At 39.5% G+C, this 21,976-nt stretch overlaps 2 protein-coding genes across 2 annotated transcripts in view; both read left to right on the top strand.

Annotated features, from left to right (window-relative positions):
- LOC147907199 (uncharacterized) overlaps positions 1-19,150 on the top strand; it is a 76,227-nt gene extending 57,077 nt beyond the window's left edge. Inside the window, exon 3 of the mRNA XM_087413717.1 lies at positions 9,718-19,150. Coding sequence (XP_087269843.1) covers positions 9,718-9,772 — 55 coding nt within the window. The 3' untranslated portion in view covers positions 9,773-19,150. The remainder of the gene's footprint in view (positions 1-9,717) is intronic.
- Positions 1-21,976, top strand: part of Shrm (shroom) — a 122,694-nt gene that overhangs the window by 15,855 nt on the left and 84,863 nt on the right. The window lies entirely within an intron of this gene.

Below are 21,976 nucleotides of genomic sequence, written 5' to 3'. Positions count from 1 at the left end.
TACATGTTGCAAGACATCACTATTAAACTTGTTGATGTTGGCGTTTACGAGTATGTCATGTGCACGACTTTCCGCGTGTTACGAGATACATAAATAAAACAAAAACGAAATGGCAAATTTTATTTGCGTCCGGATAATTTCAAATTATTGTAAGAAAATTTGCTGTCTGAGGAAGCAATTCACAAGATTTATTCTAGCTTATATTTTATCTATCCACTGCATTCCACTCTTTTTCTTAATATTTTACGATTTTGCGTAACGCGTGTATATTCGTAATTAGGTACAAAGTGCACATTTGCCTGATAGTTTCCAGTACATAGTCCGTAGCTACATCAGGGATACGTGCATATCGGTTATATTCATCTCCCGTGTAAGACATGCCACTGTCGTGTCAATGCTTGCTCCATTTTGCTCTTTACACATCCGGAGCGTGACGAGAGACGATTCTCAGCTTGCCGGTACATTTACAGGCAACATAAATACCGCTCATGACACAGGTCACGAGGTGGAGATCTCGTGGAAGTAGTCCCGTGTTTCCTGAACCCCACGGGCCCCAGGCAGTTAACAACTTGCGCGACAGAATGCCGTAAAGACGGGCGCACGCTCAGCAACGTGCCTCCCGACTATTGAGCATGGTTCCGGTATGACGAGCTCTCGAGGATTTCGCGCACTCTCCCAACTCACGTGGATAATTCGCGATGATAACCTTTGCGAAGTAACAATGTCACGTCGCGATGACTCTTTAGGTCAGCTCGATCGACGAGCGAAATGTTCTCGTGCGACTCTCTATTTGCCTTTCACGGTAGGTCGTCCATTGAGAAATCGACTTGCAATGCAGATTTGTAGAAAACGAGAATATCTTAAAATGCAGTTCCACAAGAGGATTATTATAATTTATTATTCAAATCGTTTTACACATTCATATATCGTAATGTAATCAAAATATTGCTTCAATCATTTTTAATTAAAGTCACACGAGATTCTCACAATAAGGGTTAGTATTAATCTGAATATAATGAGTAAGTGTGAATTGAATTTTATTTTTGTTAGTAAAAGTACGTTACAAAGATAGTAAAACATTTCCGGGGTTTATGTATGTTTATATTTCAAATCGGAAAGCTGTAAAGGTATTATGCGTCAAATTGAAATATCTTAGTTACGATCAGAAAATATCAATGCCTAAACAAGATGTCAGACAAGTACCAAATCAAGTCAGAATTCTTAACAAATAATGATTGCGAAGAATAAACAAACAAGACAGTAACATTTATTCAATGTTATTCAATGTTACAAGAAAACTCGCGTCTAACATGGTCGATCCTGTCGCTCTTTCAATTGCTGTTGCATATTGTATTTAAATAACTGTATTTAGTACTCGTAATGATACATTGTTGCAATCTCCATGGCTATCAACTGCAATTGACGGGAGTTGAATAAATCCGTATTTATATTTCATTATCATAAAATAGTCTGAGCATTTCATAGCACTATGCACATATTTTTATAACCACGTGTCTCTGACACTTTCGAGATCAAGGTGCTCACATTAAAGTGTAAGGCTTCGTGTCTCTACATGACGTCAGACATGGCAACGCTCGCTTGACAAAACCGACATCTGATAGTTAGTGAACAACTGGTATCTATCAGCTCCCAGCATGGTTTCTGACGTTCAATGTCACATGTTTCATGTGGCATCACCGTTCAAATATCTAGTTGCTAGATGGATAGTATTCCTACTCATTCACGTGGAGACAACGGTGCCGGTAGTCGGTTCGTGGAATGTTGGAATTTATCGGAGACAAATACTCCACACAATATCAGCGTTATGATATACTTACTGTATAAATATTGACGCATTTTTTACATATATTAGATATTGTTTCAACTTTTCAACCAATGGAATCGGATTATCTCGCAGTCCTAACGTATTTTATCAAACACAAATAATAGAGATTGTAATATTTTTTATTATTAAACATTAACAATGAGATTTCACGCAAATACGAAGCGTTTTCTTTTTAAGCCTCCTGGTAAGCGATAGTCGATCGATTGTATCCAGGTTAGTGACATTGTAATGTGTCTTGGAACGTATCGTTCCTTTCTCTTTTTTATTGGTGAGAATTTTAGTAAGGATCATTTCTGAGTGTGAATATCTTTTACAACCGACTCTCGATCGTTTTTTTTTTTTGGCGATTACATAAGCATTGTGAATATTAGCGGAACGACTTCCAAGGTTGAGCACTTAAGAAATGTGAAAATCAAGTTTTGTGTGTCAAACGATGTAAGTTTCATACCAGTGATACTTTATTCCAATTTTAAAGTCTTATTATTTATAATTCAAACTTCCTCTTGTTTCATTTCATTCATTTTTTAATATTTGGAATCACACAAAAATTCATTTACATTTGTTTGCAAGGTAGAACGAGCTAACATCAACAATGAAATTAAAATATGGTAAAATATATATATCCTATTCCTTATAAATAAACAAAAGCTGTATTTTGCATGTATTTAATATGCAAAAATATAAGCATATAGAGATCATTCGATTAATATCCTATTTTCATGACCGTGAAGAAGAAAAATACGTGCAGCTTTTTCCAATATATACGTTGTACAAACATTCGAGATATACAATAAAGTCTGATGAGCAATGTGCATGTCCGAAAGAAATGTTTAAATCAAATCATAACTATTTGCGGATCTTAACTTTCCATTAGCCGACTCACCATCTGCCACATCGATTCGATTACTCATCGACCGAAATTCAATAAAACTCCTTTTTATTTGCGTCTAGCGAGCACCTGTTCACGCACTAGTCGTTGCAGCACATTGGCAGCGTTTCGTCGCATCCGTGCCGCCGACAAAGCGCATTTTTGCACGCCCATCTCGGTGATAAATTTACCGTGGTAAGAGGACCTCTAATCTGCCGGCCGGTTATCTCATCGCTGACGACGACGCAGCACTTTTGGTTGCTCGGCCGCCGCTCTTGCGGCGGTCTCGGCTTTCCTCTTTCGGTTCCTTGTTAAGAATTTCACGAAACGCGCACGCAATCTCGTATGTCGCCAGTCTTCGGTTACAAGAATCCTCTCTAAAAGGGAAAAGGACACATCACGTTCGTGTCTGAGAAATCGTGCTCTCCGCCGAGGACTTACATACAATCCTCGCATATTTTTGTTACTCGCTTGAAATTAAACGAACTTGCTGTATCTTAAATGCACGACAAGCGTTGTCTCTGACTTGAATGCAAGTTTGTCATACTCGTTATCTCTCTAGCGATATAATCCGGCTAGTTGAAAGAGAATGAGTGAACGAGCGCGCGAGGGAAGAAAAGTTTCCCACAGATTACCGCGCGTTAGAAAGAGAAGATCTTTCCTTCCTTCGGAAGTTTACGTCTCCCTCTTTTCTCTACCCTTCGTTATACACGCGAGAGTTGATTACATATCTGCGGACCTTGACGGCATTCCTCGCCGTCATTGCTTTCGAATTATATGGAAAGCATTGCCAGGTTCTTTTACCGCGTAGACCATTTTTGTGAACAATTTAACGAACTAGTTTATTGTAACGTATACCGTTTTATTGTAACGTATTAAATACCGCGCGTAAAATCAAGCATCATCGGCATTTCGCTTTATCGAGGAGTCTAACGCGAACTCCTGTCTACATAAGAAATTCTCTCTAATTCCTCTCGCGAAATCTTATCCGTAGAAATTCCAAGTTCCCCTTTTCTACAATTATTAGCGAATGGACGGGATGGAATTCACGTCCTTGAATACGTTCGCGTATCCAGCCGCGCTAATTTTCGTAGTTCGCCTGCACACGCTGCGCACGTCGTCGAAACTGCTGATGTAGTTTGAGGTAGTGCTAAGTTCAAGGAGAGGAGGACGCGAAGGCAGGAGAATGTGGAAAATAGGAGGTGAAGGCGCTGCTCGGTATCCAGGGATTGGAATGTCGTCCCTCGCCCGCAACTTTGCGCCGATAGTAGTCTCTTATTTATTCGCTTGAGAGAGTATCCTGTTCTCAACTTCGTTTCCTTTCCCCTATTCCTTTTTCCTCTTCCTTTCTCCCCCTTCCACCAGACCGTTGACAACGTGTACTGGCTCTTTCGCTAGACGAGATAATTCGTCTCTTAATTACGAGATACTCTCTCTTCAGCATGTTATTAATTTTGATTCAACGGATAAATGTTAGTTTGGAAGAATGTTACGTATGAATAACTCCGGTAATTTTACGGCGAGACGAACGGAGTGGTAACGCGTTCATTCATCGACGTACGTCCCACCAAACAGTCACGTCGCAACCGATTACGATAAATTGCATCGTCTTCCGAAGACAATGCAAGACGGATAATGCGTGCGTGTGCAAAGTACTTGCCGCGATCGGGTTGTCGAGTGTACACACGTTGTTCTTTACGCATGCTGATTGACTTGAAGAGACAGACACGCACGCCGTATCTTTGCGTACGAACATCGCGTACAACAAGCTATTCAGCATACGACACCAATTCTCCCTGCATAGAAAGAATGCTTCGGCTTAAGTATTTAAAAAATTTAGCTGGATACAGAAAATATGATTTAAAAATAATATTATCAGAACAAGCCATCAGAACAATTATGCTCAAACTGCTAGAATGTCAAAACTTTTTGCAGTATTACTCATCATACTTGAGTGTTAACATGATTACTTTGATAATCCAATAAAATTATTTTCAGATCTGTATCTTCAATAAAATCGTTCTTTCCATGTCGTCAAACAGCTTATAATCAAAATAATTTATATAGAACGTTCAAGCTGAATGTCAAGACTTTTCGCGGTATTACTCGTGATACTTTTAGTATCCTACATAATTATTTTGACAGCCCAACAAAATTATTTTCAGATGCGTATTTACATAAATTTGTAGATATTTAGATACTACGACATTCTTTCCTCTTTCAACGTGGAATGAATTTACAAAAAAATTTCGCATGATTTGCGACGATAAATCGTGCGTATAAACGTTGAACAATCACGCCGATTTTACCCGAGTTCGCTCACCGACGACTCCATCGTTTGCTCCGTACCGTCGTTACGTAACGCAATTCGTAACATATTTTTTACGCGGCCGCATACCACGACCCCTGAACTCTTCTTTCCACATCCAATAAAATCCATCGTCCTCACGTCGAAGGCCGCTGGGGTGGCCGAGACGATCATCGTGAGGAATTCGCCGCGATGCGCGCACGATCGTTGCGTGGGCGAAAGCATCGACGAGACCCTCTGCATATATGGATACGGAGAGTCGAAGGGCACGATGCGCCATTTATTTATGGCTGTCTATGTACGTATGTCTCGAACGCTATCGCGCAACGATCATTAGCGCGCACAGGCGTGAGCGTACGCATGTATTTCACTCCCCGGCCCACGGATGCGACTTTAATTCGAGCTAAAGTAGAGGCATAACGTTTTATGCTCGAAATTATTTTCCGCTGTATCAATTAAATCGAAAAATAATTTGTATCAATTAAAATCCCTCTTCCCCCCCTTTCTCCTCCTCCGACATTTGTAATCGTGCGGCATGAACGCGCAATCTGAATGGACATGGTAGAGGAGAGTTGGCGCGAGCGCTTTTATCGGATTTTATCTTGCGACATCGAAAATTGTAATATGAACTGGGTACAATCTTGGTAAGTACGATCGCACAATTGCAGCTGACTGGTTCTTAAATTATCGGCGCGCATGCAAGTCGTGCAATCGCGCGTGTAGACGCGGCGATTCTTATGGCCTCATGGCACGATACAATGAAGAGTTTGCCGTAGTAAGATCATCAAAACGGCGTTAGACCGGCGAATAAAAGCCGTACGATATATCCCGATCGACTCGTTATTCTTGACGTGATATACACAGTCTAACATAGTCATGATACACTCGAGCATAATCACCGTGTTCTTCATTATTATGCACAGAGTGCATTGTTCTCGCGTCTGTATTCGAAGGACGAGGAACCGCGGAATCGCCGCGAGCGATGCAATTAATGTCTAATCTTCAATTACGAATGTACATGCCGGCAACTTAACGCAGGCAGCCTCTTATCAAAGAGTCAGGATCTCTCTTATTTTTCGCCCTCGTACGTTACGGCATTGCAAAAGCCCGGCAGGAAAATTACATCATAATCCTCATCCTAATCATTAATTATTTATTATTCTCTCGATTATAACACGTGGAAGAATATACATCCTCTCGAGAAGTCGAACTTACACCGTATAATAAATAATAAATAATAAGATCTATGGGGAAGGAAGAAGAATGCATGGAAGGATCCGGGATATGGAAAGAGATCAGTCGAGGAAGAAGGGTGCCTGTAACATTGCCAGCCAAGCGTTTATTATCCTTTAGCTTCGATACCGGATTATTTTTAGTGTACGCGTAGGCATAAATGAGCGCATAAAAGTGCACATACCTGCCAGCTTGTTCGCCTGCCTCCGGATTGGCGATGGTTAGAAAGAGAGAGAAAGCGGAGAGAAAGAGAGTTAGGCCATGCAGAGGCACGATCAAGAATCAAGGAGGAAAAGAGACGACCGGAAAAGACCGGAGACGAAAGGATGGCCAGAGAGCGTGTGTGCAGGCTTATAGGTACCGACCAAGAGCTGTCCGACACGTTGGCGCCACCAAAGTATTTTATGCATGCCAGATGAGAGTACTCATCTCGGATCTGACACTGAACTCACTCGACGACCCACGCGATCGACTCGCTTTCGAGTCAAACTCGAGTCAGGACTCGAGGCTACATATCAGAGAAATTGTGCAAGTGTTGCGTTTTCGGTGTTATTTCGGGCGAGTGCAGTACGACGACCTGATCATCTTTTATAGCAAATTTGATTGGATTGACACAGTACGTACTGGTGCATATTAAAACCGCCGACACAATTTGACGTGTGTTTAAAGATGTGTGTTTAATATATGTAGATATAAAAATGAGTTAATATATAAAACCGTCAAATCCTCAATACATGTTATTGTTGTTAAGCAAAATATGTATTTTATATTTAAAATAAATAAATTTCACTTTTATACTCAGATTATCATTGTACATCGCCTTTAATGTAGATATATTAGTACTTTCAATCGAACTCGTTATTAGATGATGTTGCACTGCACCTAACTCTTGAATTGCTTGTTTTAGTTTGATCTTCACATGAAAAATATTAATATAGTTCTCACGATATTGCATTTATTAAATAAATGCTGTCATGCATTCTCTGTAATGCGCAAATTAGTTTTAATAACAATTTGAACATCGGATAGTTAATTTCTCTTGTATTGAAGACCGCCAGAATATTACCTTAAAAATTTCTGATACATGAGACAAAATTATCTACAATGATCGTTTTTGTTTGCCATTATAATCATAAACGATGTATAGAGTTTCACTTTTGCCAGGACCTTAACCGCTCGATCACGCGAACTTTATACATAATGAGTTTCTTATTGTCCAAAGAAACATGGGCACGATTAGATTTAGATTTCGAGTGATAAGTTCAAAGTTCATCGATGTTCGATCGTGATCCAATCGGTTTGTGAAGTTCATGATCTGATGGAAAGTCTACGTTTTGTTCGACACATTGGTATATACCTCAAAGGGTCTCCAAGTGTATCATAAAAATTTTACGAAAAGTAAAAAAGTGAAAAAATTAAAAAAATAGATAGTAAAAAACGAATGAAGCGCAAAGTAATAAATATTTTAACAATTATGAAAATTACCTGAATTATATTGTGTTTACTCTCATTTTAACCAAAGCGATATATCATCATTGAAGTGAAATCTTTTAAAAAAAAATAATAAAATAAATAATGCAAACTTTACTTAAAATTTTATTTTTTATTTTTTATTTCTGAATTCTGTGTATCTGATGGAAAGATGTTATGCTGAGCACTAATATGTATGCACCTAATAATGTATCTCAACAAATTTGATTCAGTATTTATGTGCCGAATTAAAAAAGATTAAAAAACATTGATTTATAATAAAACGGGGTCAAAAAGAGAAGCTTAGTACTCGATCGCGAGCGCGACTTCCGGTTAGCTCGGATGTTTCTCTAGTGAATCATTGGTCACGGTGAAGTCTCGAGAAGGGTTTAGTCATCCAGTGCACGGTGCATCGGCTTCGTGCGACCTTGCAGCTGGTCTCATTGTCGCTCGTGCGTCGCGCGCGTTCGCCGCATCTACTGCGGCGTCGTCACCTCATTGTTCGCGAAGCCGCAGTCGCCTTTGTCGTTAGCCTTCTTATCGTCTCTACTTATGTTGTCGCTTAATGTCGACAGTGGCACATCATGTAGTTTATTCGCACGCAAACCGCTTTGCGTTTATCATACACGATCAAGGGAAGCAGCACCTCACCTCTGTCAGCGGTTAATCCGTAGCGCAAAAGCGAGAATATTTTATTGCGTCAACTTATCGTGCGCGTCAAAGAAATATGCATTTCATGGTTTTCCTCCTCTACAGTAAATGATGTGAAAATTTAGGCAGACATAATACAGACGCATATAAAAATATACAGTCACGAAATTAATTGTCAGGTACTGCATAATGCTGATTTCTTCAAACTGTTGTTTGAGTGTTAAAAATTATTAGTCCTACTTACACATTACGGTATTGATAGTTTTACAATTATTTATCTAAATATATTAGGTGTTGGAATTAATTCGTAGCGTTTTTTAATGAAAGAATGTTATTTATTTCACATGAGCATTAAAAAATACATTAATGAAAGTACTTTTAAAACTTATAAATACTTTGTAAAACGCTACGAATTAATTCCAACACCTAATATATAAATATGAACTATCAGTGCTATAATGCGTAAAATTTGTAACACCCAAACAACAGTTTGAAGAAATCGATATAATGACTCACCATTCGGATTAATTTCATGACAATTAGTTTCGTGACTGTATATTAAAGTATATTTATTGATTAAAATTATAAAAACGGACCTTTCAGATTAAACATTTTAGTAAAATTATTAAAATGTAATTGTTGGAGGTATAATCTAGGGGCAAAATGAAGAAACATGTGTGTGACAATAGATACATATATAACATGATTATTTCCGTCATTAGACACGGTATTACAGCACTTATGTTTAAGTTTACGTCTCGATAACCAGATTCACGATCAGTATCTCCGGGCATGTCACGGTAAGAGTTAATTCTATAAATATTTGCTCGTGTATAAGAGACATATTAAAAGAGATCGTTCCTTGATTTACGTTGATTAGTCGAAATCCAGCCTGATTTTGCACGGCCACGAGGAGTTCGTTGCCCGCGTTTATGAAAGACTCGAATATCAAATAAAATACGTAACGCTACTTAATTCTTGAATAGAGCTGACAGATTTCGCATTTCCGACGCGCAAGTTGTTTCGCGTTTATCATTTACCGTTGTACCTATATACTTCTTTCGTAGAAGCAGGCAAGAAGTCGCGGTAATGTGGAAGATTGTCAGTAACCATGCGAGGTAGTTAACGGACTATCGTTTTTCACAGCGTTTAGCTTTTGCTAATACGAGTTGCATCTACTAAAATTATGGAACGTGTTACTAACGAATATGATAAATCATTTCCATTTACATATGCGTACATTTAACCCGGAACCGTTTTCTGGATTAACACAGCTTACAATTTAGAATATCTATGAAATATTACACAAGCGATTAATAATTTGAATTTTATCTGTTCCAGGTACGTGCTAAAAGCAACAAAAGAAGCGTGCGGCAGATATCATGAAATATTGTGAGTTATTCTTCCTAATAAAAATATGCTTGTATCAACACGTCAGTTGGAGTAATAACTCAAAACTAACAAAATTTCGTAGTAATAATAAGTGATAATAGATAATAGTAAGTATGATTATATACATATTTATGGAACATAAAATCCGAAAAAAATAGAATTATGTAATAAAAACAAGAAATATAGAGCTAAAATATAAAGCTGTAATCTAAACAGTCCAGAGATGAAATCATAGAATAAGTTTATAATGTTCACGATTATAATGTGTATATAACTGTATAATATTATAGTACTTATTTATATATTCGTAATACTATGGCCAGTATTATTCATAGGCGATTCTTATATTTGAGGTTGTCTTAAGATGTCATGGACCAATCAGAGAATCATATTAACATTAAGAGATATTACTTAAGATATTACTTAAGACGATCTTCAAATAAGAACGGACTGAATAAAATGCCCTATAAATGAATAAAACCTTTCTTCAATAGATAGAATATTAACTATGTTACGCAGAATTTTTTATGACGAAGAGCTAAAATATGAAATTGTAATTTAGACGATGAAATCATTGAACAAATGTCTATAATGTCCACGATTATAATATATGATGGTATTTATATAGTGGTATAAAACATCTCTTCAATAGGAAGACGCTAACTGCGTTTACGCAGAACTTCTGATGAAAGTATCGAAAGTGCAAATTATTTTGAGAAACATGCACTATTTGTAAGCCGGTTGAGTTTCCTCCAGTCTGCTGTACTCCAAGACTATTAATAGTAGTCTCTTGGAATCGGAATGTGATTCAGGACTTTCACTGTCACCTCCTCACGTGAAGCTTGTAGACACGCGAGCGGCAGCCGTGTACGCACGTCTGTAGGCGTGTCTTTGTCTCGCTCTGCTCGAGCCTGTTCTCCGTTTCTTTCCGACTTCATATGCATTATGTTTTTTCCTCTTTCTCTTATGTCTACCGATGTTACGATCGTGCGTGCGTGCTAGTGTCATTTCTGTCCGCCGTTGCGTGCTCACGCTTATGTCACAACTGAATCATATCTCTATCTTCGCATATTCTACTTTTCGCTCACCTTTCGCATTCTCGCGTGAACATTTACGAATGCTGCGATTAATTAGCGTTATCAATGTCTGATATTCCAGATAAATATATCATCGGCAAAGACGATAAAAACTGACGTAATGCTGTTTGTCATAATCTTTCGTCACGACTTCAGCATTTCTAGAGATATATTAATTGACACAACATATTAGGAATCATTCATTAACGGATATCAAAAGATAACTTATCGATGCAGACATCAATTAATACTGTTTTGCTTACTTTCTGTTTCATTTTCATCATTATGTTTCTTATTCCATTAATTTAAACCGTCAATTATTGTATATATTAGCACAAAATTTTACATTTTATATATTTTCTTTTTTCTTATTTCTTTCTCATGCTACTTTATTTAAATTTTAGTTCGTATTGTATTTTACTTTTTCCTTTGATTTATTTTTCTTATTTAATTTAATTTTATTTTTTCTTCGTTATCGTAATGTTGCATTATTGTTTACAAGTCCTTAGAAGATCCCTCCTACACTAAGAGAAAAATGGACTAAATTTTAATAAATTTGTTTGAATAGTGTCAATTGAATATTTATTAAAGATAATCATATATTTATTTAATATAAGAACCATTAATTTGATATGTTTGCAACTATATTATTATTTTTTATTTAGCAAATGTTTATTTTCCTTAAATAAATGTTATATTAGTACTATTCAAATCATTTATCAAAATTTATTACATTTTTCTCTCAGTGTAGAACCGTAATGAATGCTCTATTTATCTATTTATTTATTTCTCTTTTTCTCTGCTTATATTTTTTCTTTCAGGATATTTCAAAATAAATTTTGTAACTAAGAAGATACATTAAAAATTAAAAGATTCCGTGAATGCATTACGTTAACTTAACTTATTGCGAATGTACTTTCTTTTTACTCGAGGCTGCAATTATAAATTTCCATTTCAAAGTATCGCGCTAATATGCAGCGCATACGATGGATTCCAACGATTGCACGCATCGTAGGTAAAGTTTACGTTCATGGGCGGAATCAATTAGCTCGGAGTTTTCAGCCGCGTTTAATAACATTCATAATTGCTATACTCATGGTATCCTATCGGTCGATCAGTTTTCTCGGGGAAAACTCGCTAAGCGGAAGCGCAATAGTACATTTAAACGAGAAACGTAAGGGAATCTCTAGACTGGCATCGGTTCTCGTTCAACATTATTTAATCTATAAAATCTATCAACCATCTTCGCCAAGTTCTCAACCTGAAGAGCTGGCTCTTCCTCGCTTTCTAAATCACGTCCACTGTTACACGTGTCTGAGATTAACGCGCGCCATCGTTAAGTCCAGTACATATCTATATATTGGATCATTTAACGAAAACGATTATTCGTCTTCGATGCCGCTGGCTATGCTCGTTTTTCATGTTCTTACAGTGCGCACTGCGAATAGATATAAAGGAATCGCGTGTGAGCGCGCCGTTTGCAGCGGCCGATCGAAGCTCGGAATCCACCGCTAGTTAACTATTTCAAGTCCTCTCTCCCGGCCACCTTTGTGACTACATAGAAAGAGTACGGTGTCTGAGTAGTCCAACGACATTTCCGATCCGCCGGTCTCTCGATGTGTGAGATGAACGAATATTGATAATGCACGTTCGTGTCCCTCTTTACTTTATAGCGCGAGCACCGTCGTGATTCGCGAATCGATTCGGATCGGCACTCGGTAGAATGCACGAAAGCACGCACTAGTCGGCCTTGCAAAATCCCATTCGAACCCATGTGGGCAAAGTTTCCCGTACATAAGTGCTTAATCGTCGATGCCATTTGCGATTATGTGAAGATCGAATTACCGCGGTATAATAGAAAATTTCGTAACATATCTATTTGACTTGCAAAAGTGGCACAGCCGGCACGAGTGCACGTGGTTATCGAACCTACGACACGGAATCAAACGAGCGGATAATGCAGCGGGGAGATAAACGAAGTAATGGCCGGAGCGCCAAGTAATATTGCAGCGCGCGATGCACCCGTCGCGGCCCTGATTTCGCAGCGTGCGATATCGAGTCCGTGATTGGAATTACCACCGCAGTAATAATCGCGCCGGTAGAAACGCGCTGGTTGCATTAAGTGAACACGTGCCGCGCGACTAGTGAAAGTATGCACTTACGTATCGGAAATATGCAGAGCGGTGCGTCTATCATACGCGGCGCCGCATGATTAAGGCGCGCGACAGATACGCGCCGGACTTTAATTATCATTGCGTGCTACGGAACGAAGGTTCGTACGTGCGTAAATATCCTCGCCGCCGACGAGCGTAGAAAGGTCGCCTATCGTGGCTTTGAGAGCGAGAACCAGTTTCTTCGAAGAAACTTTTCTGTCCTCCGTAATACTCGCTTTTCTTGCCGCGTACTTGATAACGCTCGGCATGGAAACTGTTTCGCGAAATAAATAGAAGAGTCAAGCGGCAATCGTGTAATTATTATAAATAAAAACGCCATATCACACACAGTATTTCAATAATGAAATTTAAAGGCTTAGTTTTATGTCATTTAAACAAATTCATAACGATTTGGAATTTTACGTAGTTTGTCATATTTTTTTGCTGATACGAAAAGAATGACTTTGCTTTGATTTTTATTTGAATCGATAAATGTAGATCTTACGGAAAGAATTACGATTTTGCTGATGCTAAAAATTGAAAAATCTATAATACATTGTAAAAAGTTACATATAAAATTACAACAATTATAATGGCTAATTTTGAGATCCGATGTTAAAGAGGTATATTTACACATATAAGTAAAATTACAACTTACAAATAAAATTATTCTTCTTTATAAATTAAACAATTTGTAGCAGTAAATTAAAAATTGAAGTTTAGTTTACATAATAGAAATATTTATTAGAAATATTTACGGAATAATTCGTCAATGTATTTAAAAAAATTTGTATATTTACAAAAACTTATAAAATATACTATTGCAATTTTCCAATATAAAGATATAGTTATATGTACAATTAAAAATACTAATTCTTGTAAAAGCGCACAAAATGTAATTATATAATTTATACATATAATATTTACGTAATTTTTACTATTTTTTGCAGTGTAGATACTATTAAAATAATTACATAGGGCATTGCAATATAATGAGTAAGGCTATTTTTAACATTCTGACAGTTTAAATGTCCATAATTATTTTAATGTCCTACAAAATTATTTGCAGATCTGTATCTAGCTAAATTTGTAGATACTTCAACAAAATTGTTCTTTCTGTATAAAATCTACATTTCTCAGTTCAAATTAATCGCGACTGATTTGATAGTTATGAAAATTTCAGCAGCTGTGTAACGCTGCGTATCTATTCGAAATATGCGGCTCTCAAAGATTGGCAAATCGTTTCTCGCCGCGAATTGTATCGGTGCATTATATATCGATTCAACGGTGCAATATCGTATACACTTATATGACTGGCCGTTGAGTGTTAGGTGCAACGTGCTCCTAGAGTATGTAGGTTACATTTCACAAGCGACGTTGTGTCTGGTGACGTGTCTGGCTCAGCAACAGTTTTCAGTTTGTATAGGCAACGAGATTCTCTCTCCCGCTTGAGCATGCCTAGTGCAACGGCGGCTAATAGAAGCCGGAGTGCTGCAGCGAGTGGGACCTGGTCAACAGTATTGGTAGACAGGAATTTAGAACGGCTCCATTGTCTTCTAGGATAAAAGCAGATTAATAGCTTCCTCGATGGTTCATTTCATAAAACGCGAGCTCGTTAATAAGGATGATAACTCGTTTACGGATTGCGAGAGCAGATTTTTTTGTGTGTAACGATTTCGTCATAATGCGTCCTGTTGCTCTTACTCGTTCAATTTATTATCTTTTGTTGTTCAGCGGCTTGACGATTCTCTATCGATTCTAGTAAAATCACTCTAGCATCAAGATAGTTTTCTCGTAACAGTGGATTTATCTAATCGTTCTTTTGTCTAACAAGCTTTTACTGCCCGTTTTTATTAACATTTTTATTGTCGTTTCGACACAATATTGAGCAAGTAGTCCAAACTATCGATTACGTGCCTCTAAATGCTGTCATCAAACCGCGCCGTTTCAAGATGAAAGAAAACGATTAAACAAATGACATAATGACAGTTCTTCTCTCTATTATCTTTTCGTTACTCGTCTATCTTTGTTCAAATTGAAGAAATAGCCTGCAATAAGGAGATCAAGTTTTGTTTTTCATAACACGTTTCGCTACACGATAACTAAAATTGCATAAAGATCGCCTTTTTAAAATGAATTTCTGGATTTTATTATGGCTTACAGTGAAACGTTTGCGAGATGGTAGCACGATTAACTCAACAGATTGTTTCGTCTTTTCATACGTTCATGATGAAATAACGATTGACGTCATGGAACGCGTGCGGAAAAAAGTGAGCCAGAAAATAGGTATCGGGTGAAATACATGCCTATTTTCTGGCGCGGAGATTTCGTACGTGAGGTTACTGTTAACAGCCTGAGCATGCAAGGATACGATCAACGACGACAACGTTATCGTCTTTCGTTTTCCTCTCGTTCGTGCAAGAAACACGTTTTACCCCTGTATTACACTCGGTACATCGCCGTATGCTGCCAAGAAGTACAATAGCTGCTTATTATGCCTCGTACACGCTCGCGACTTCCGACTGAGCAATCGCGAATTCTGAGTCACCATAGCGAGAGAGTCAAGAGGGCTCCGGAGATCTCGTTAACCCTGGCTATGTTTCCCCTGAGAAACCGTGCGGATAGCACCATGGAAGAGCCTAAGCGTGACGCGGTTGACGGGCAGTCGAAAGTAATACCGCGGCCGCCGTCGTTAATTATAGGATAAGTTTGAGTTTCGAAAGCGGAATCGTGCCTCGCCGCGAGCTGCGGGATTAATAACAAAGTACTCATCGGGTTGCGCATCGCTCTGAACGCGCCTTGTCAAGAGCAACGAGCTCGTGCCTATTATGCACGATGTTTCACTTGTACTCGCGGTTCGTTGTGCACTAGAACTCGCCGGGAAATCGTTCGAGGCTAAAGATTATCACGTCGTCGAATTTACGGCGTTATTTTAGTAGTCACGGTCATCATTTGGCAGCAACAACACATCGTTCTGTAGATACTATGTATACTTCGTATACTCCAACGTCTTCTAGATCTGACGAGTGAATTTACCTTCACGGAAAAAATAGTTTTGCGGAAGAAAAATTTAGCTAGATTTGAAAATAATTTTAGTGGATCATAAAAATAATTATAAGAACGGTCAAACTAATTACTAAAATGTCAAACTTTTGCAGCATTATTGTCATGTTTGAATTTCTTACATAATTATTTTGATCTAAAACAATTTTTTGTTGATGATTCAACAAAATTTTCAGATACTTTAGCAATGTTTTCCCCGAATTGAAATTCTAATAATATCCTCGAATGAATTATTAACTAAAATAACGTGTAAACTTCATGTTTAACACATATTAGGTATAATTAGAGAGTTATATCAGGTATAATAACATTTATCCAAATTCATCGGACGAGAATAGGAATATCAAGAGTAATTCTTAATGATTCCATCGCTTAATGAATCACGAAATTGTATGCCTTGAACACTCGAGACATAATAATTATATATTACAGCTAATAGATATTTTCTATTACTTCTAATATAGCGTACATTTAAAGATCTAATCTGACGAGTTTAAATGTAGGCTACTTCGACGATCTCTTTGCCGATGAGATAAATTATCGATGATACATACAATATCTATTTGAAAATGAGATTGGTAGATGAGACCAATTTCGAGCTAACCGACGTAAATTCTTCTGAAGTCGTTCGCTCTCCCATCCGGTCGACCTCGATGCAGTCACGGCAAGAGCCGAGGAAAGATGTTTTGCTCCGACACGCTTTAAGTAGCAACAGGCGAGTGATCGAGGATTCTACGGGATAATCCTGGTCGGCGGCCGACCTTGAAAGGGCCTATCCACGTACTCGTGCAAGTCGCGTGCCCTACACGATGCCTTCACGATGGCTGACATCACTGCGACCCGGTCTACAGCGGCGGTGGCGGCGGCGACGTTCCCGCGCGATCAATTACGGGGTAAAACGACGAGTACGCCCGTTTACAGAGTACGTCCACTTCGAAATTTCTGCTTTATTTGTCAGCGCGTCGGATATTGTCGGAGAAGAAAGAAAAGAGGCGTGTCTAGCGGACCCACTTGGCTGCCCTTGGCTGCGAGTCTTGCCTTCGGGCTTTTTTCTCCCTTTCTCTCCTTTTTGCCGTCCGCGAGTTTTATCTTGGAATATTTGGGACGTTTCTCGAAGCAACGACTCTTCAACGAGCAAGACTTCCGGACCTAAAGAAGATGATCTGCATATCAATAAGACACGAAACGAGATTTACTTTGTTAGTCGCTCAGACGACTAACCGCGAGCATTCGTTTAGCTGTTAAAAAAAAATCTCGTTGAGATTAATCGGTCGTATCTCGCGTGCTATCGTGCGTGATAAACGAGGCGTGAAATTTCGCACGCGACGAAAGGGAAATACGGTAGAATCGTGCGATAACTGATTTCGCATATCTACGATATATCGCAGATACGCGTATCTATTCAAAGGCGCGAAATTGATTTAGGCGTTTAAATCTACCGCTGCTCGTTAGACTATCAAGATTATTAAGCCTTCCTTTGTATAGAAGTAGGTAGCGCACGTGCATCTCTCTATAACAATTTATTTCAGTAACCACACTGCGCGATCCGCTGTAGTTTAGCCGTATTCACATTTCCTTTTCTTCGCACAACGTTACAACCTGTCATGGCATTCATAGATTAATGATCCTTCGGCAATTAAACACAGATTGCTATTGTAATTTATAATTTCTCATGCTCATCGACACGATTACACGTTTGAAAAGTGCTCGCTATTCAGAACACGCTTATTCGCATCGTGCGATGTACAATACTTCGATTTCGTCGCTCATCATCTGATATCTCGCAAATCGAGCGAGTCATCGATACCGCAAAACCTCGTCTTTTTCTCACAAACTTAAGACGCGCACGTCAAGGAACAAATTTCTTACGCACGCGTATATCATCATTGTGCTCGTCCGCTCGCTTCGCCGCTCGCGAAGTTACGATCGCGAGATTCCTGAGGAATCTATCGATAGCAATCGCGGGGTTACGTGATCGCGCGAGAGTGCCCCGCTGGAATCTCAGGGGAATGAGCACGTTCACTGGCTTTGATTTCACGGTGGAAAGGGAGAGTACGTGTGTGGTCGCGACTGGACAGACACACCGGGCAACTGCTCTCGCAATATTGTCCGCGCAAAGTCATCGTCATCCGTCGTAATGCTCAACCAAGAACGATATCATGTTGATTGTGAAACGAGCCGCAACGAGGTATGTCGCGGTAGAAACACGCGGTCCTCCCTCGCGATTATCGAAGATGGCCGTTTGTTGCCGAGAGCTCTTGATCGAATTGCTCGAATAAGGAGCATCATTCCTGGGAACTCTCTCGATAACGAGTCTTGGATGCGAAAATGCTTTTGACCTTACGAACGAGCCAGTCTTCGAACCGATCAGTGAGGAAAGTAATGACGAGACAGGCTGCGTTACCAGATGATTCATTGCCCCATTGGCGCGAAAGCCGCCTCGAGGGCCGCACTCTGCGTAACTTCGCGTTCTACGACCGAAGCACTCGCACAGATCGGATTATTTACCGAGAAACTGTGGAAACCGCTTTGACGATTTAACGGTAAAAACACGCGGCAAGCGGGGTGTCTTATTGAATGACAACGGATCAGCATCATTGATTATTTCTTTCTTCAACGACCTGCCGCAGGTGAAACGCACTCTATCATGCACGGTAATTTCAAGAAGAGATTTAATTACTTGTGGAATCTCTATTGCTAATCCCGTTGGAGGAATTTTAGATATCTTAGATATTTTAGATATATTTAATTAAACATATCTAATAATTTTTAAATTCTAAGGACTATTATGTTTATTTTTAAATGAACCAGAAATTGAGAGTGTCAGCTTTGTTAACTCTCAACTACAGCAACGAGATTGGATCTAAACGAAAATTTTGTTAGATGATGTACAATCTGCATGATTGATACTATGAAGATCTTATAGGTAAAAAATATTTTTAATGTTTCTACATTAATTATCTTAAGGTTCATGTATTGTATTCTGTACTTCAAACAGGACTCTTTAGAACTTAAGTATAGTTTTCATAGCTGTAGTTGAAGATTAACATTGTAAAGCATGTTCCATTTCAGTGTGCAAAAAAAAATAAATTTATCAAAATATTACAAATGCTTTGGAATGTTTGGAATAAGTAAAAAATATTTCTTCCAAAATATTTCTTTCTTACGTGCGTTGTAAATAAAACTTAGAAGAAAAAAAGGAAACATTAAATCACGTTAATCATGTCTCACTAAAGAATAGCGCGTTTCTTCCTTCGTCAAGTTTCTCCACGACATTTCGATCGCGCCTTTGTAAGAGCTTCAAGATGAAATATCTTAAGTATTGACCTTTGACGCGAATCGTGATTGCGTAACGGTCTGAACGAACGAGCGACAAACGCGGGACAACGTGGTCGTGCCGAACAAATGACCGCGATCCATCAGTTCACGATCTCGAGCGGATCTCGAATAGCGACGTAGGGTCTAATAGCGTGTTTTCGTTATAATATCGGATCACTTTCACGGGGCAGAAACCGTGAAACGAGGCCGTTGGCTCCCACGGTACATCTTTCTCGCCCCAGGTTCTCATCTTTCTTTCTTACTGCTCCCGGTCGAAGCCACCATTAAACGACAAAAGCAAATACATTATACGGACCGAGCTATTGTTTGACGTTCAGCCATCTCGACTCTTCCGCGTCGGATGCAGTCTAAATGTCTGAGAGCATCGTGTGGGTGTGGAAGGGTACCGGGCTCATGGAAATGAGTTTTCTGTCTAGTGCGAACGATAATATGGCGATTTCCGGTCAACCGCACGCTCTGACAAATGATCGTATACGCGTAGGCACAAGTAGCATGGATGCAAATGTATCTTCACCACTTACTGATCCGTTGTGGTTTGAGGGATTAGACGCGCGAAATGAAAAAAGCTGAAAGTCTAGTCATCAATCTTGGACACAAGTCGTGCAACGTGATTCGATTCTATGTGGATCGAATAGATCGCGTCGAATAGATTGGACATGATCGAATGAATTGGAGATGTGAGAGTTACTACCTGGGAAGAGGAACCCAGGGACGAGAAATCGCGAAATACTCAAAGTTGTGCAGTCATCCAACGCACAGCGCAACTTGGCCACTTCCTCTCGGTGATGTACCGCTAGATCGGATAAATAAAACTCGGTAGATTTGTGTTTAAACCGACGATTAGCGACGAAAAGGCGCGGCACGGGCTGCCGTAATTGTCCGAGCAATTACGAGCCGACGGACTTTTTCTCCGTCTAATTATTATGCGACCGCGTCGTAATGAACGGATGCTTTCGGATGTTCAGGCGTAGGAATGCCATTCGGATGTATCGCACGGCATCATTAATAACATACGCCGCAACACCTCGGAGAAATGTCAGCGTCTAGACATACCTTCTCTGTGTACGACGATAATTAGCTATTATAAGAAATTATGCAATCTTCCGCGGTTGAACGCCTTTCCGGCGTAACGATCAATGAAGAATGAACAATATTCTAATCATACAGGCACGTGAGCTCACATCGATTCGACACATCTCGTTCTATGATGTAACATGCACGATACGGAATCAGTCGCGTGTAACATCGTCTAAATGGAATTGAAGCCTCAATGTAATACGGCTAAGTCCAAGTGGAAAATGCTCGCGCGCACGGAAGGTGGGAGGATCGCGCGGAGGTCGTCGCTCGCCTCGGGCGATGGAAGGCAAAGGCGCTGATAATTTCCACTTGCGTCTGCTCCATCGCGTGTGCACCTACACGCGTGTGAACCCGTATGCAAGCTCGCGTCCAACATGAACGTACGCATATACGCAAGAAAACGCGCGTGCGCGCGCGCGCGCGCTATATACGTTCACACGCCCTGTGTTCTTAGGACACACAAACCTCGCTTATGGGTTTCTGTAAACTCGAACAGGTAATTCCATTAGCGGATGAGAGGAGTGGGTGTGTTGCGGCGGTGCCCTCGAGCATGCGGAGCGCTCCCGCGGAGCACGCTTGCGTTCCGCGTGCGTTCGTTTACCTACCCACCGTTTTACAGTTAACCGGTGATTTTTGTAGGAAAAATAAGGCGCACTTGATCCCGGGATCGTATATCGAGGATGACCGTGCGTCGTTGCTTTGCATCCACTTACATCACAGTAGCTACCTACTCGCGTAGATTGGCCAGTAAAAGGGTAATTTAAGTGCAGGTGCTACTTGCAACCACGAACGATCGCTTATGGTTCTGTCAGTCTGACATGAGTTACGATGTATATAAATAATTTATTTCGGATAAATACGACGGCGATAGACGTCAGACTCCAAACGATTACTTGAATGACTTCGTCGCAGATACAGTTAACATTTATACCGCGGGTCAATAGTATGTTAAATTGTTATAGAGTTTCTAAGTGCTCATTGTTCACGCGCGCTGCCGCAACAAGTCCGATCGCAGCCAACCATAAACAATAAATTGTCGTATCAGTTGCTCGAGGCGTGAGCTTGTGACGCGACTGTCCTTGATCCGAATTAAGATGTGTATCTTTCGCAATTAAGATGATGGACGTATCTGTGCATAAGGCACGCATATTGTAGTCGCAGGCTGTACCTGGCAATTTTGCTCTGGGCCGAAACGCTGCACGATCCGTCAATTATTGTAAGAAGTGCCGTTACTGCGATAATCGACCTCATGATCGACTCGCCTTATGCCATTTCATCTTTACCTTTCTCTCCCTTCAGGTATTTTCAATATTTATGCCCGTTATTTTTGCGAATTTGTCTGTTTTGCGATCACAATCATAGAATTCGATTAACAATTCACGTAATAACGCGTATATATCACAATCTACATTTCTATATTTTTACGTTGATTATTAAGTTATAAATTTGTTATTCAGAAATTAATTAATCGATATATTAGATTTTACAAGTAATTTTAAT

This window comes from Acromyrmex echinatior, chromosome 15, assembly GCF_024713525.1.
Source record: "Acromyrmex echinatior isolate Ae372 chromosome 15, ASM2471352v2, whole genome shotgun sequence".
Classification (NCBI taxonomy): domain Eukaryota; kingdom Metazoa; phylum Arthropoda; class Insecta; order Hymenoptera; family Formicidae; genus Acromyrmex; species Acromyrmex echinatior.
The sequence above is the reverse complement of the archived record's forward strand: the minus strand, read 5'-3'. Positions and strand labels throughout refer to the sequence as shown.